Source organism: Channa argus, chromosome 9 (assembly GCF_033026475.1).
Source record: "Channa argus isolate prfri chromosome 9, Channa argus male v1.0, whole genome shotgun sequence".
NCBI classification, from domain to species: Eukaryota; Metazoa; Chordata; class Actinopteri; order Anabantiformes; family Channidae; genus Channa; species Channa argus.
Window position 1 is genome coordinate 7,758,469 of NC_090205.1, and position 15,214 is coordinate 7,773,682.

Consider the following 15,214-nt stretch of genomic DNA (forward strand, 5'->3'; position numbering starts at 1 on the left):
GCTGGAGGTTTCTTCCATTAAAGGGAGTTTTTCCTCTCCACTGTTTCCTAGGGCTTGCTCAAGGGGGAATTTTATCTTTACAGTCTTGACTTTATTCTGTAAAGTACCTTGAGATGATTGTATGAGCCAACCAAGGTTTCCTCTGTATTTTGTTTTATGTATTTTATGTGTGTTGTGTTATGTATATATGTACTGATGATGTCATTACTTATACCGTATAGCTTTGATAGCTGCCTTTGATGGTTGCTTTTCAAGTTCACCTTTAAAGTTTGTTGTCCAGTGGTCAAGGGAACAATGCATGGCAAAGCGTTTGTTACAAGAGATGTTCTGAATTCAGCTCAGCTACTGAAGGGAGCAGACATGATACGTTAACTGGAGCAGAGGAACTGACTACGAGGTGGTGTGGACCACAACAAGGTACAAGAGAAAGGATCAGCGTGGAGCTGTGGAGCCACACGGTTTCTTACCGAGTTCAGTGAGTTCAGCCATACTTTGAGAAACTTGTATGTATGAAACTGTTTGTGAACGTGCTTGTGAGATTACTGTACTTAAACTTGTATGTACAATTGATCCGTCATCAGCTAAGTTGAGAAGCAAATACAATAAATTTGTAATGTTCGTCATACAACGATCTCCGAAATGAAGTATTTGCTGAATCGTCAGATTCTCGAGTAAGATTGCCTATACAATGAGTTTGTTGTGAATTGGCGCTATATAAATAAAGTTGAATAGAATTGAATTGAATAGAACATCCGCCTCACAATTCCATGTCTCCCCCTAAAAGCCAAGTTGCAGTTTACATGAATGTCCATCCGGACTATAGAGATTAAATTACACAGATATTTTAATGATGAAAATTAAAAATTGAGGGGACAGTGACTTTGGCTGTTGACCAGGACAGTTCTTACTTGCTGAACCCTTGGATAATATCATGGTTCTATGTAAAACCACATGGCTTGTTTACATGATTAGCCATAGTCAGATTTGGAAGAAGGTTGATCTATAATGATGTTGTGAGCTGATGTTTGAAAACTGGTGTGACAGACTGATTAGGAGAGACGACTGGCCGACCTGTTGAATAAATCGTCAAAACACGCTCGCGTCTATTAATGTGAACCTTTCAGAAGAGCCTTTAATCCTCATCCAATGAGTATTTTGTATTAGTATTTTGAGTTGTATGTTTCTGCTACATCTAATGAACAAACCCCTGCCAGAGCTGGCCCCAGAACCAAGAGCAGAAATGCCAAACAGTGTGAGGATGAAGTGCAACACATGGAAACAGAGAAAGTAGTCCGGAGATCGCTTACAATAATTAAAAGTACTGGGACTTGGCTCAAGGTTGAATAATATGATGGATTGTATCTGATCTTTGAATCATAAATACTGGTAAAAATTACAGACATTGTACCATGTTAGCAGTATTGGACACAAAACTTCAAACACTATTCAATATTGCGCTCTGTGCTATGGTGCAGAAACCAAATATTTGCTCCTAATCTGTAAACCTGCCATCGATCTGAGAAACTAAGCAGAAAAGTTCTTGCTGCAGCTGGATCAGATTTGTCAAGTTGTTTTTTACTATAAATGACCCACTTGTAGCGTATGGTCAATAATTGTGATGAAGCTGTGTGATGGCATAGTGACGCATCCCTTCGTCATCCTCATCTCCTCATGTGAGGCCAGTGGACATTCCTCCCTGCAGAAAGTCGAGTCCGCAAGGAAAGATTTATGTTTTACGGTTCTCATTAGAGTGGGACATAAAACATTGCAGATGGGTAAACAATCTTAGAGGAGAGACAGAGGTGAAAAAAATAAAGACTCAACCCGGCCTTCAAGCAAACAAGACAAAAAAAGAAAGTAGATGAAGAGGGTGAGATGTGGGAGAGTGTGTGAGGAATGGACGGGAAACAAAGTGAGAGGAGGGATCACAGTCCTGAGGCTTCATGCCAGATGTCCAATCACTCATTTAACCACTTGGCACAGCCCGGAGCTCACTACCTCACGTTAGGTGGTGAGGACATCATCTGTCAGTCAGCACTGTCTTCCCCACACACATGCTTAGGAATAACAATTCATTATTTGAGATGCTGTCCTTATAAGGGCATAGCATTCTGTTTGATACGGCAAGAGGTCAGCCAAGCCTGCAATTTATCCAAATTTAATAAGGAAAGTTGGTGATGGGAAGGAAAGCTGATGGATCATCTCGCATTTCTCTCAGAAATTTATGCTTGAATTACTTGTGCTAAAAGGAGGAAGACCGCATGGCTGCGATTCAATAACATTTTAGCATTTGCTTGCTCCACGTGATGACAGCTGATTATATACTGCTGCTGCTGCTGCTCTTACTTCCAAAAACAGAATTGATGTTGATTATTAAGACACCAATTAACACACCTTTGTCCTGAAAAACAGCAGCAGGAGCTGGATCCACATGATGTTTTGTTTGGATTTAGAAAGGTGCTCACATCAGTTTCTCGGTAAGCCTCTGTCTGTTACACTGTTCTTTGCAGGACTGGGAAAAGAGGTTTTTTTGTAATATCTGAGAAAAAACAATTGCAGCCCTATTTATGACAGATGCTACATATGGGATATACTACAGCAGCTTTATGCACCTGTTTTTCTTAATCCTTATGATTTAGGTGCTTATTGATTTGACAACTCCCAGTCGGCTTCTCTAGGGTCAATGAATGTTGATATTGTACGATTCTACAAGTAATCCCTTAATAATACCTGATAGCTGACTTGTCGTGACCAAAACCTTTTTATAAAAAGCAAAATTTGCTGCCATTGGTCTACCTCTACTGTTAAAGAATGGAATACACCTTTATATAGCCATGTACAATACCAGTCATGGTTTGAACCCTCCGTGTACACAAAGGTACATGCATTCATTTATAAGCTGAAGACCCTACTGAACCAGTAACGAAAGCATCAGAAGCCAGAAAACTGACATGTTATAGTAATGTTACAGGGTTTTAATGACCCTGCGTAGTTTTATTTATTACACCAAAGATTAGCAGCGTGATGGTCCCATTTCGATATAATGGTAGGCTTCTCTTACCCTCTGTTTGATGTGATATGCTTGTGAACCCCAAATAAAATGTGGCACATTAGAACAATGTTGTATTTCAAAGTAATTACACATATTCAGGCAGATTCCTCCCTTGGGCCAGTCAGAGTTTCCACAAACAGGAACAGAACATTTAGCCAACTAAAATAATCTCACATTACTTAGATTACTGTTATACAAAGATTGGGCGGGGAGCTAAAAAACATAGCATACAACATGAGCAAGATTACCGGCTACAGTGTCCAGTGTAGGGTATTATTTACACAATTGGCTACGTGTTTTAAAGCTCGACTAGCTGAACCACCGTCGGCATGTGTGGATGATCAACTTCACTACACAACCATACACAAAACAAAGAAAACAAAGAAAGCCAGCTAGTATGATGTTATTCACTGGTCCAAGGACAAGAACACCCTGTCAGCATCTTGCCCCAATCCTTCTATCTTCAGCTCTTATAAGTCCAGTCTGATATTGACACTTGTCCAGTCTCTTGCTTTTTCTCATCCATCATTGCTGCATTGCCTTTGTGCTGCATCTGCCATTTTAACCCATGCCAAGAATGCATATGGGTGCACTGTAGACATATACTGGAAGACTGCAGAGCTACAGTAGCTTAGCTTAGCTACGTGGTGTTGTAAAGTGTTGCACAGTTCTCGTGACAGGTCTCCAGGAAGGGACTCTAATGCTTGATAGCACAGAATCTTGACTTTTTATTTGCCTTATTACAAGTCAGTGTACCGTCAAAATTATGTTGAAAATGTTACATATTATGATCTTAACTGTAACTGACATGCACAGTTTGTAGATTGTAACCAAAAACTGCAGGTTTTGGATGTTTGGTTTGGTTTGCGGTAGGGTTGCAATACCTGTGGTTTTAATTATACAGGTTTGCATCCAAACAGCTGTATACAACATATTGTGTGACAGGTACTGCCATACTCTGAGAATCCGTGGGGTTCATAGGGCTGAAAATATTGTAATAATAATGTAATAACATTTAATAATGCAGTAATGCAGAAATAAAATACAGTTTAGAAAATGGAAATACTACATGATCTAAAACAAGATAAAAAAAAAACAAAAAACAAAAAACCAGATAAAAAAGTCATGTATTTCTAAGAATTGATTTTCCTAATCATGTAATAATCAGCTTTCGTTTAAGAATAAATACCATTCAAATTTGAGTGAAAAACCCTCATTGCTGAGAGGAGATCAGATGGCTTAAATTAGGATGTTATTTGTATTGCAAGCTAACCATCAAGCAAAGTGGACTCTAATTAGACAGCTTGTATTGCTCTGCCTACTTTAAACTACTTGTCTTTGTTAGCTGTTGGTTAGGCATTATTAAAGCTTGAGAGAGCCATGATCCAATTAGTAAGAGTCAGCTCAAAGGTCGACCAGTCTGTTGGCTTATGTAAGATTTTCTTTCTATTAATAATTTTATTTGCATGGTGCTATAAAGACAATTAAAGGTCCTGTACAGAAAGTTCATTTATAAAAAAGGTACATATTAAAAACATATCCACACTGCAGAAAACACTGGTGCAGCAAAGTAAGGGACTTGGATCTAACCACCCCCTGCCGTAAACACTGTCTCAATCCAATCAGATGATTCATTGGCCCTTCTGGGAGCTAAAATCCAATGCCCGTTTCAGTTCTGCCCCACAGATGCTCAAGCCATAAATGTGTTTGGCAGAAGCAACCACGAGCTCTGACTGGTGATGATATGTCTGATTCTGCTGTGTTGAGTTATGGAGTGTCTCATGGCTCTGTTCTAGCCTGTATTGTAATGTCTGTTTATGTTTATAATGACCCGTTTAATTCACAATTTTAATTTTAATAACTCTCTTATTACTTTGTGCTGTCGACAGACCTGTATTTCTCTGTATTTTTCTGTAAAACTCCAACCCAGAATTTGCATATCACAAGTGACTCTTCCTTTTTTGTCTGCTGTCTCTCTCTAGACAGCTACACATCATCTCAAAGACACACAAGATCCACAACACTGGACTTGAATTCTTTATATTCCTTCAGCCATAAAGCTCATCTGCAGATGGTTCAAAAAGCTGCAGGTCGCCTTAAAATAAAAAGAAAGCAAGAATATTACTTCAGTTTTGCCCTCTGTCTATGGGCTGCAATTAGAATTAGAGGTTTATTAGAAAATACTGTTTATTGTTTTTGTTGTTTCTAGGGGGCCTGGTGGATCAATGGGTAGAATATTGGGTTGGGATGCAGAAAACGCAGGATTCAGGGGTCACCACAGCAGAACATTTTCCGCATGTTGATTCGGCATGTGTTTTTTACGGCGAATGCCCCTCCTGCCGCAGCCCTCCCATTTTATCCAGGCTTGGGACCGGCACCAAGGTGTTTTAGAAATCATAATTCTGTGTGTGTTTATGTCTGTGGTTTGACGTTACATTTCATCTTTGGGAGCCAAAGGGTCTGAGCCAAAAGCTGGTTGAGAAATAGAAAAGAGAGAACAAACTAATGTTTTCCAGGAATCGATTGGAATGTATTTACATATAGTTGTGCTCAAGCTTAATGCTAAAATGATTTGTCACCACTGTTTCCATGCTGGGGTAAAGTATTTATAATGTGTGATGTTCACTAAGTCTTAGTCTCGAGTGTTAGTATTTTATCATGTGATAACTTGAACTAAGGACAAAGAAACTGAGCCAATAACAAAGGTGTTAAACATATTGAAGGCACAAGGTTTTGGATTCAAACCAAATGTTTGATTTCCATGCCCCTGGCAAAATGCATACAACATTTAAAGGGGAAAAATATTTAAGGTTCTTATTGTCCTGTCACATGGAAGCACTTGAACTGAGCCTGACACTTTTGTGTCTTGTAGATAATGTAATTTGGTCTGTCTTGTCATTCATTAAAATAATCACTTATTTTAATCACTCATATTTTTGCATCTAAATGAACCCACAACTGTATCAAAAGGTCTTCAGAACTTATTAAGAATTTCAGCTACCTCCATTTTTTAGCATGTAAGGATGTGGACAAACACTGCGTTTAGATCATAAAGGATAAAAGTCACGCAGGAGTAAAACTATAACCTATTCCCTCATAATCCCTCACCTGCTCTAGGTTTTATTAGACGACTGTAATGGGCTATCATGTTGTCATCCTGTCTCTCTGTCTCTCTTTCTCCAGGCTTCCTTTCTCCCCTTGGATGTGATGGAAGACATTAAAACGATCTCAGAGTGGAGGCTATAAGGCTTTCAGCAGGTATCTTATGTCCTCATCTTCCAGGAGAGGTGGAGAGTCTGTCATGCTATGTCTACGTGATGACGGTGTCAGTTACGAGGCCGACATGGACACTGATTAACACACAGAGAAAGCTCTGCAAAGGTGTGATGCATGTTTAAAGGCACAGTTTGAGTAATGTGAGCACAATGGACCCTCACAAAAGCCTCTCTTGTGTATTTTAATTTGGAACGATAATGACCCACTAAGCTACACAATGACAAATTATAAAAGTTGGGGGATAATAGCTGACTGTATTAGGACTGGATGTGCAGCAGTGCAACTTGCCTATTGGTGCTTTGAAACTCTTTAACTTTAACTTTAATTCAGTATAAGTGTGAAAAACCTACTGTGCCTCTGACAACATTCATGTCCACTTGAAAAACAGCGATTCGACAAGTTTGAGGGGCTGAGAAAGTAGACAGGGTTAAAACTTCTCACTCCAGCTCTAGTTTCTCATCTTTGTGAAACCTATTTTGAGCCCTTTTGATGTAAGAACTGATGCAAAACTGTCCCTTTACACTTTATTTACCTTTATTTATTTATCACTCTTCTTAAACTTTACATTTTAAACTGAACTGAACCCTAAAACCAAGTCATGCAAGAAGAAATGAAAATCTGCACCAAACATATTTACTCCCTCATGTTATTTAAAACCTGTTCCTCAAAATGTTTAAATAGTAGCAAAGAAACACACTCCTATGCATTAGTATTACCAGCTTCAGAGACACAGACAGAGACACATCACGCACAGATAATAACACATGAGGAAAACAGTGGGTAGAGATACTGTACTATTTCCCTATTCAAACTTGTGTGTGTATGTTTGTCCCACCACACAAAGCTACATGGCTCAACACAATGGCACAGTGCATTTGGATAGCAAAGGCTACTGGTGCAGCGGTGGGTGGCGGTGAATGACCCCAGTATAGTGCAGTATGTGTCTGCGGGAGGAGGACGGAGTGACACTGACACACACACACACACACACACACACAGACTAATGTTTATCTTCCCACTGATCTCAGTTTGTCTGGCTGATTTGGGCTTTCTGTTTCTGAGTTTCCCTCTTGTTATTTGCGTTTTCTTTTATTATAGTGTGTCATACTGCAGTTGATTCTCATGAACTGTCCCTGTCTCCGTCTGTAACTGTTGTTTTGTTTAGTCTCAGAGTTCAAGAGGAGGTGAAATTAAGCCTGCTGAAAAAGTATTTCAAGTTTGCTTCACATGACCCACGTGTTACCCATAACAGACAGTCACACTGATCATTTTCTTCATTCTTCATCCTCCCTGTCGTGACAGTGTGGAGGACGCTGTCAGCCCTTCTTACCTCCCCTACACCTCTCCTCCTCCTTTTGGCCTCAACAGCTCCCCCTGTTTGCCCCATTCCACCTGACTAGCCAATGGGACCAGACAAGCTTGTCCTGGCGGGGAATGACTGGGGAGTGAGAGGGGGTGGGGGATGACCGCCCCACCAGCCAGACAGGCAGAAGAAGAGACAGTGGAGAGTGTGCTGAGTTGAGATTCGGTTGCTGCGTTTTGCCTGTTAATTACCCGTTTGTTTCTGTGTGAATGGAGGTTCTCTTATTCTGCCTTTCTCTTGATGGATCAAAATAGCTGCAGGTGTGACGGAAAGATCTGAACCTAAGACCTAAGGACCCCAGGAACATTAAAACTCAACTGGACTGACGAGGCACATCAAAAGTTGCATCCACAGCCCTGCACAATGGCAGCAGGGGGACAGAGATTGCAGATCATGGATATGTTAGTGATGGAGGATGAGCAATTTGACACTGCCAGGAGCAGGGCTGGGAGCTGTGTGGAGTTTTACAACATCAAGGTAAGTTTTCTTTTGCTTTTTTGTTGCTGTTAAAGTTGAAAGATAGGTCTACTTGTGATTAAAGTGCTGGAGTATCGAGGGAAAAGGGAGGTGTATCCCAAAATGAGCAATGTATATTTTGCGTAGAAAGTCACAGTATATTAATATCCCAGATCAGTTTAAAGGCATAAAGCAGGATGTGTTCATTAAGTAAGTAACTAAGTAAATAAGACTTTCATTTTTATCAATAGCTATTATGAGTTGTTGTCAGTCCTTTAATTATGGTCCAGACGAGGTTAACACACCAACCAGTACCGTGTATTAGTAGATACTAATGCAATTTACAAGTAGGTTAGTTAACACAACAAGGCAACTCAGTGTCCTGCCCAGTGACATTTAGGATGAGCCGAGGTTCAACCTGCTAACCCTGCATTTGGAGGACAACCCACTCTTCCTCCCCAACCACAGCCTGCCCAATGTTTTGCATTTAAACCTATTTCATGAATAAAGCTTGCGTAGTCAGTGTTTAGTATTGTAACCGTGGTGACGATCGTGACAACAGCCTACTGAGCTTACTGATGAAAATGGCATTTGAGTGTATAATTGAGTGCACATTGTGTACTGTAGATTAACCTAAACATATGGCTAAAATTTATTTTGTAATACTAGCATTAGTATTTTAATTTGCTAGTATATATTTTTTAGCAGTATCTCAAATGTATATCCAATTATTGAAATATAAATGGTTTCATTGTTTGTCATCACCTTAATAATGATAACGATAATTCCAAAGCAAAAACCTCCATGAATAAACTTGTAATTAGATACGTAATAGTTTTTGACACAGAAGTTGCACGAGTTAGAAACATGTACACAGCACAAAGTGGACCACAGGTTCATGTGCGCTCAAACCATGTGTCATAAACCGGGTGTGTTTTTCTGTCAATACAAATCTCTGCCATTCAAGGGAAGTACTCATAATGTCTGTGGCATTTAGCAGGATAAGCTGAACTGTTGTTAACACCACTTTTCTGTGAGATTCGTGTGTGATTGGAAAGTCTCACATTGCTTTAGCTGGTGACACAGCTGAACTGAATGTTTTTGACCCAGCTCTGCTTTGAGTTAAAGACCTCAGAGTCTGAGGTCAGTTGTGCAACAGTTCTGTGCATCTGTGAGGGGAAAACGCTGTATGGATTTAGTCGGGTAAGTAACAATGTGCATATATTACTATTTCTTTTTCTATCCATCCATCCATTTCCTGTCACCGCTTATCCTATTTGGGTCAGGGGGGCTGCTGCAGCCTGTTCCAGCTGTAACCAGCAACGGTACAGTCTATCATCTGTTGCCAGTCTATCATCATTATCATCTTAGAAATTAAAAATATAACCATGTATATAAATCTTTTGTGTTGACACACTATGTAACCCTATGTAGACTTTTCTAGACATTCCTACTTTGTGTTTGGTAATTTTGTCCTCGCGGGCTTGTCATCAAAGGCAGAAGCTACTGTAAAGACAGTGTTTTGGACACAAATAGAGAAGTGCCCCACATGGTATGTAAGGCTGTTAGCAGTCAACCAACCAATAAGAAACTGTGCACTTGAGCTGTACAGCATTTTATAATTAACTGAATACATTGTTGTTGAAATGCTTCATGACAGTCGGATACACTGCTGAAGCTGTTCATTGTTAATAACGTGATGCCTGATGTTTGAGGCACATTTTTGGCAAGAAAAGAGGTGATTGGGACTAGACTTTAGCTCCTTCTGAAGGAGGCCTGCTCATGATCAGGTCTGGCAGCAGACACTTTGACTGCTCAGGCAACTTTACTGCAATTGTCAGACTGAATTTCTTTAAAAGGAAACACTGGGCAGGAAAATGCTCCTGTGTGTATCATCACATTTAAATGCTGCTTGTGATATTTATGAGCCTGTCTTACCTTTTATAAATCATAAACATGAAATCCTTCCAAGGCGAGCGGATCCTATATTGTTATCAATTTACATAAGCCATATAGACTGTTTTCAGTAATCTCCCCTACACTTCAGTTTTATTAGCATACAGTATATGGACTGTCAGTGTGAGAGGAGTCATGTGTAATAATATGTTATGTGTCCTTTTCCTTTTTTTCTTCTGACTCTGGCTGCTGTGAAATAAGTTGGTCTTTCTGTTTTTATGCTGGTAGTTCAATCTACCTTTTGCTGTATTATGTGCACGCACACTAAAAATTAGGTTTACAGGAGTTTAGAAGTGCGTGTGTGAGTGTGTGTACAGTAGAAAGTCAGGTGGCATCATGTGAGGTGCCGCACAGACTGGACAGAACCAGAGGAATGCAGTTTTTTTGTTTGAGTGAGACCACTGGTTCTTTGTTCAAAAAAACTAGCGGATAAAGATAAAGCATTACTATTAAGAGATTGGACAAATGCATGAATTTGTTCTTACCAATGTGAAATTAAGTCATTACTAATTACTTTTGCAGAATATTTTAAATCATTTCCATGGTGGTATGGTGTGTTTTATTCACAATATTATGCACGGCAGGAAGGACCTAAAATCTAACAGCGTTTGCACAAAGTGGTGACTCTCGATCACTCTTTGCATTACCAATGAACCTGATCATTCCTGAATTATCCAGAATGCTGAAATTCCAAAATTGTATGAACTTTCAAACCTTATTTGAGTGTGTTGCAGGCATCAAACTCTGAATTTGCCATGCTCACACACACATACACTCACACACCTTTAGTTCCCTTAGTGTAGTGTATTATTAAAGTTATATTATATTAAATATATGCATAATAGAAAATGAGACCTTTAGATATCAGGCAAAGGGTGCTTAAAACTTAAAGACTTAAAACTTTACTTGATACTTGATTTAGACCTGTCATACCAGATTTTAGGTTTGACTTGGATTTTAGGACTTGACATGTTATCAAAAGACAATTTGCTGTGACTCTACCTGGAATTTGGCCTTTATGTGGACTTGCTTAGACAAAAGATGAGACTGTCCCTGTCCCCAGAAACATAAAGCTCTGGTATTCACTCCTAGATCTCTGTGTGACTTTACACACAGAGATCAAAGAAGAAACCACCTGTTTTAAAACCAAAGATCAATTTCACATCTGAGGACTGTCTCCTAATCTACTAAGGGTTATTCGTTGTCTGTCAGCTTTTGATTCAACATCCGGCATCATTACCTCTCCTCAGCTTCATAAAGTTGTCGTGACATGGCAGGTCGTGAAGTCAAAGACACTTGGGTGGCGGCAGGCGGTATTAGGGGAGCTGTAAGAGAAAGGATTATGACCCAGTGACCCTTTTTTTCAGGTTGGGGTAGCTGGGAGTAAAATTAGATTTAGAGAGGAGAGGAGCAGAAAACGATTGGTAGAAAGAGAAGAGGACAAGTTAGAAGATGAAAAAAAGGGAAAGATTGAAGGAGAAAAGGGGATAAATTTTTTGATGAGATGGCATCTTGCAGGCTTTGGCCATCATCACAGGTTTTAAAGCTGGAATGAGAGAGGTAGCTCCCTCTGCTGCTGCATCCTTTAAGGCAATGAGAACAGTCTGGCCAGATTAGATACACTCCACTTTTCTGTTTCAGATTCCAGCTGATTAATTTAATGACATGCGCTTTACGATATGAGTCCTGCAGGATGAAGATTCTTAAATGATAAAACCCTTAAAAGCAACATTTGACAAGTTTGGTGGGCCGGGGCTTGATGAGTGAAAACACCTTGTCATTCAAAGCAGAACAATGAATATAGTGGAAACGAGAGACATGTGCTTGGAGCATATGGTCCATGTGTACTTGGACCACAATCTGCTCTGCACTCAAGAATTGTTCAGTTGTAAAAAATTTTTATAGAAGATAAGTACAGGGTGGTGACTAAAGAACGTAAACATGTGGTCAAACATAATGTCACTCGCTGTGTTTCTATAGCAACACTACAAAGCAACACTGTTGTCCTATCAGCAGAGAGCCTGGGAGCCTGGGAGCTCTGCTGGGGAGGATGTTGTCCAAACTGTTCCCAACAAAATTGAGCATGGGTCTGTTTTAATCAAGTCCATACACATATGTATAAACCCTGTGTGTGAACGTTTCTGTGAGTCCTTTTATGTGATTTTTCACTGAGCCTTTACGTGATCTGGCATTGGAAATATCAGGGAAAAGATGACACGGGAGAGAAACGGGATTAACACAGCAGCATGGGTTTGGAAACCTCTACATTTCTTTGTTGCTACAGAAAAGTACAACAACATTATCAATTCAGGTTTTGTAATTATTACTGGTTTAATATACAGTTATCTGGCTTTCACATCTCACTTTCGCAGATAAGAGTGTTACTGTTCCTGAATGTCAGTATTGCTTGTCTCACTAGATTTCTCTGTTGGGTTAACTTACAATGCCATTACAAATGTCCAAGGGTTCATTAAAAGAACAGAACTCATCAAGAACATTTAGTTGCTCAATGCTTTAATACATAAAACAGATGTGATATTCACAGTGTGAAGATGAGAACTGCATGCTTTCTGATATCACATATAGCTTCCTGTGTGGGTGCAGAACTGTATTGTTTTGAACTCTATATAATACCAGCTGACATCTGCTAGTCGTTGTTGTGCCAGATAATTCTCTCTCTAATGCTCTCTGCATCTCCATCAGACACACAACCCTCCAATCACCTCTGTTGTAACCCGAATGCCACTGTCCTGATGATGCTCAAGGCTGTAGAGAGACAGATACAGAAGCTGCTGATTTTAGATGTGGTCGATGGTTAGAGTTGCTGCAGATAGAAGTTGTGGTTAATAGTTCTGCTGACAGGAAGACTTTTAAGAACACTCACCGAAGATGTGCTGCAATGTTGATGCAGAAAGGACAGAAATTAATAAATAGATATTTGTTGCCTTGTTTTTATGGGAAGGAGAATTATGCTCTTTTTGATTCCCCACCTCATTCTATGTTGCTGTCAGCCCTTTCAAACTCTGTCAGAGTAGTATCACAATGTAGCTCCAGAAGACAGTCTCCTTGCAGGACATCGTCTGATCATTACAGATTATGGACTGTATTAAGTCCGTTTGTCTCCTCACCTTGTAACCATTTCTGTTAAAGTTTTTTGGTGCAGTTTAGGTCTTTTTCATAAACAAAATTGACTGTTAACTAACATACTTCTGTTGGTTATATTAACAAGAACAAATGCTGCACTTGCACCTTCAACTTATCATAATTTCAATCACCAACACCAAACGCATTCTGCTGTGTCAGTCGCATGTGTCTTGCACAATGGTCCCTTAAACATATAAAGCATAAACAGATTTTCAAAATGTGACAACACTGAATATTTCACATTCGGACAACGTTGCAAATCCCATATTTCTCCTTTTATCCAGTTTGCAGAACAGAAACAAAAGTGACATTTATCTTGCAGAGTGCTTTCTAGCAGATAAGATTCTAGGAGGTGGCGACGTCGCAAAAGAAGATTGCGGCTCTCCACATGCTGATTGAGAGAGATGTAGGGTTGCTTGGTGACGAAGAAGCAGAGAGAAATAGACAGACAGAGAGAGCTGATGAAAACAGACATGCCACTCAGTTAATCACAGTCATTTTTAGCTAAGACCTTATTATATGATGCCAAGGTTTCACCTTCACCAGAGCTGAACCTCTGCAATGGCATGACAGACTGTAATGATGTATGTGAATGTTTACATTTGCCTCTGAATGTGTGTGTGTGCGTGTGTGATTGTGTGTGTGTCTTCGTATGGCCAGCTGCCAGGAACTAAGCTGAACTGTCCATATGTCCATTGTCAAATAATCGCACAAAAACATTCGCTGTCCCTCCCCACTAGTTGCACAACTTCCTGCTTTATTTCTGTTGAATTTGCTCATAAAAAAGGAAGTTGGAAGTTCCTGGGAGTAAAGAGTGTTTTTAAAAATGCAAAACAATGGCTGCAAGAGAGGTTTAGAAACCCAACAAAACTGCCCTTAATACTCCGCTTAGCTAAAAACTGTGCTTAAGAAAGAAAAAAAAAAATACACACTGGTTTGTTTATTTAGCTGCAATAAATAAAAAAACATTTAAACTAAATACATTTTTCCTGAAATAATTTTGTTAAACTTCTTTTCTTATGACTGACTGAAATAGCACAATAATGAATGAAGAACTGTCATTGCTGTTCCAACCACTCACTGCCTGGAAGCACTATCCTGAGAAAAATTCCTCAAACGCATTCCTCATTTTTTTTCAGACAAACAAAAGCAGAGGAACTGCGGATGGTTAGCATGAGCACTGATACAGATCACGGTTGAATACAAAAATAAAATAGCACCAATTACAAAAGCTAAGCTTCAGTTTACATTCTGTAAACTAAAGATATTTTGAACCCTTTATACACACTTGTAATACTCCGAATGACCACAGGAACCACAATATGTGAAACATATTGTAAAAAAACAAACAAACTGAAATCTCACATTTTCATCAGTATGCAGACCCTTTACTCACCTTTGGCAGCAGTTACAGCCTCGAGTCTTTTGGGGTATGAAGCAACAAGCTTTGCACACCTGGATTGAGGGATTTTCTGCCATTCTTCTTTGCAAATCCTCTCAAGCTCAGTGAGATTGGATGGGGGCTGTCAGTGGACAGCCATTTTCAGGTCTCTCTAGAGATCCATAAGATTCAAGTCCGGACTCTGGCTAGGCCACTGTAGGACATTCACAGAGTTGTTCCTAAGCTGCTCCTGTGTTGTCCTGACTGTGTTTTTAGGATTATTGTCATGTTGGAAGGTGAATCACCAGCCTAGTCTATGGTTCTGAGTCCTTGTTCCTCACAGTCTAAGTGTCCTTTAGGTGCTTTTATGCAAAAATCCAAGTGGGCTTTCATGTGTCTGGACATAGGGGAGGCTTCCGTCTAACCACTCATCAATAAAGCCCAGATCGGTAGAGGGCTGCTGTGATTGATGTGCACTTTGTCCCATCTCCACCTAGGATCTCCGAAGCTCAGCCGGAGTGACCATAGGGTCCCTGGTCTCCTCTTTTACTAAGGCTCTTCTCACACCCGATTGCGCAATTTGGCT

General features: G+C 39.8%; 1 protein-coding gene across 2 annotated transcripts in view; it reads left to right on the forward strand.

The window, feature by feature from the left end:
• Positions 1-7,823: 7,823 nt before the first annotated feature.
• arhgap20 (Rho GTPase activating protein 20) overlaps positions 7,824-15,214 on the forward strand; it is a 44,504-nt gene continuing 37,113 nt past the window's right edge. The window contains exon 1 of one of the 2 annotated variants that reach the window (XM_067516384.1): positions 7,824-8,168. In XM_067516384.1, coding sequence (XP_067372485.1) covers positions 8,055-8,168 — 114 coding nt within the window. In that variant the 5' untranslated portion in view covers positions 7,824-8,054. The remainder of the gene's footprint in view (positions 8,169-15,214) is intronic. The other variant, XM_067516382.1, reaches the window with a different exon arrangement.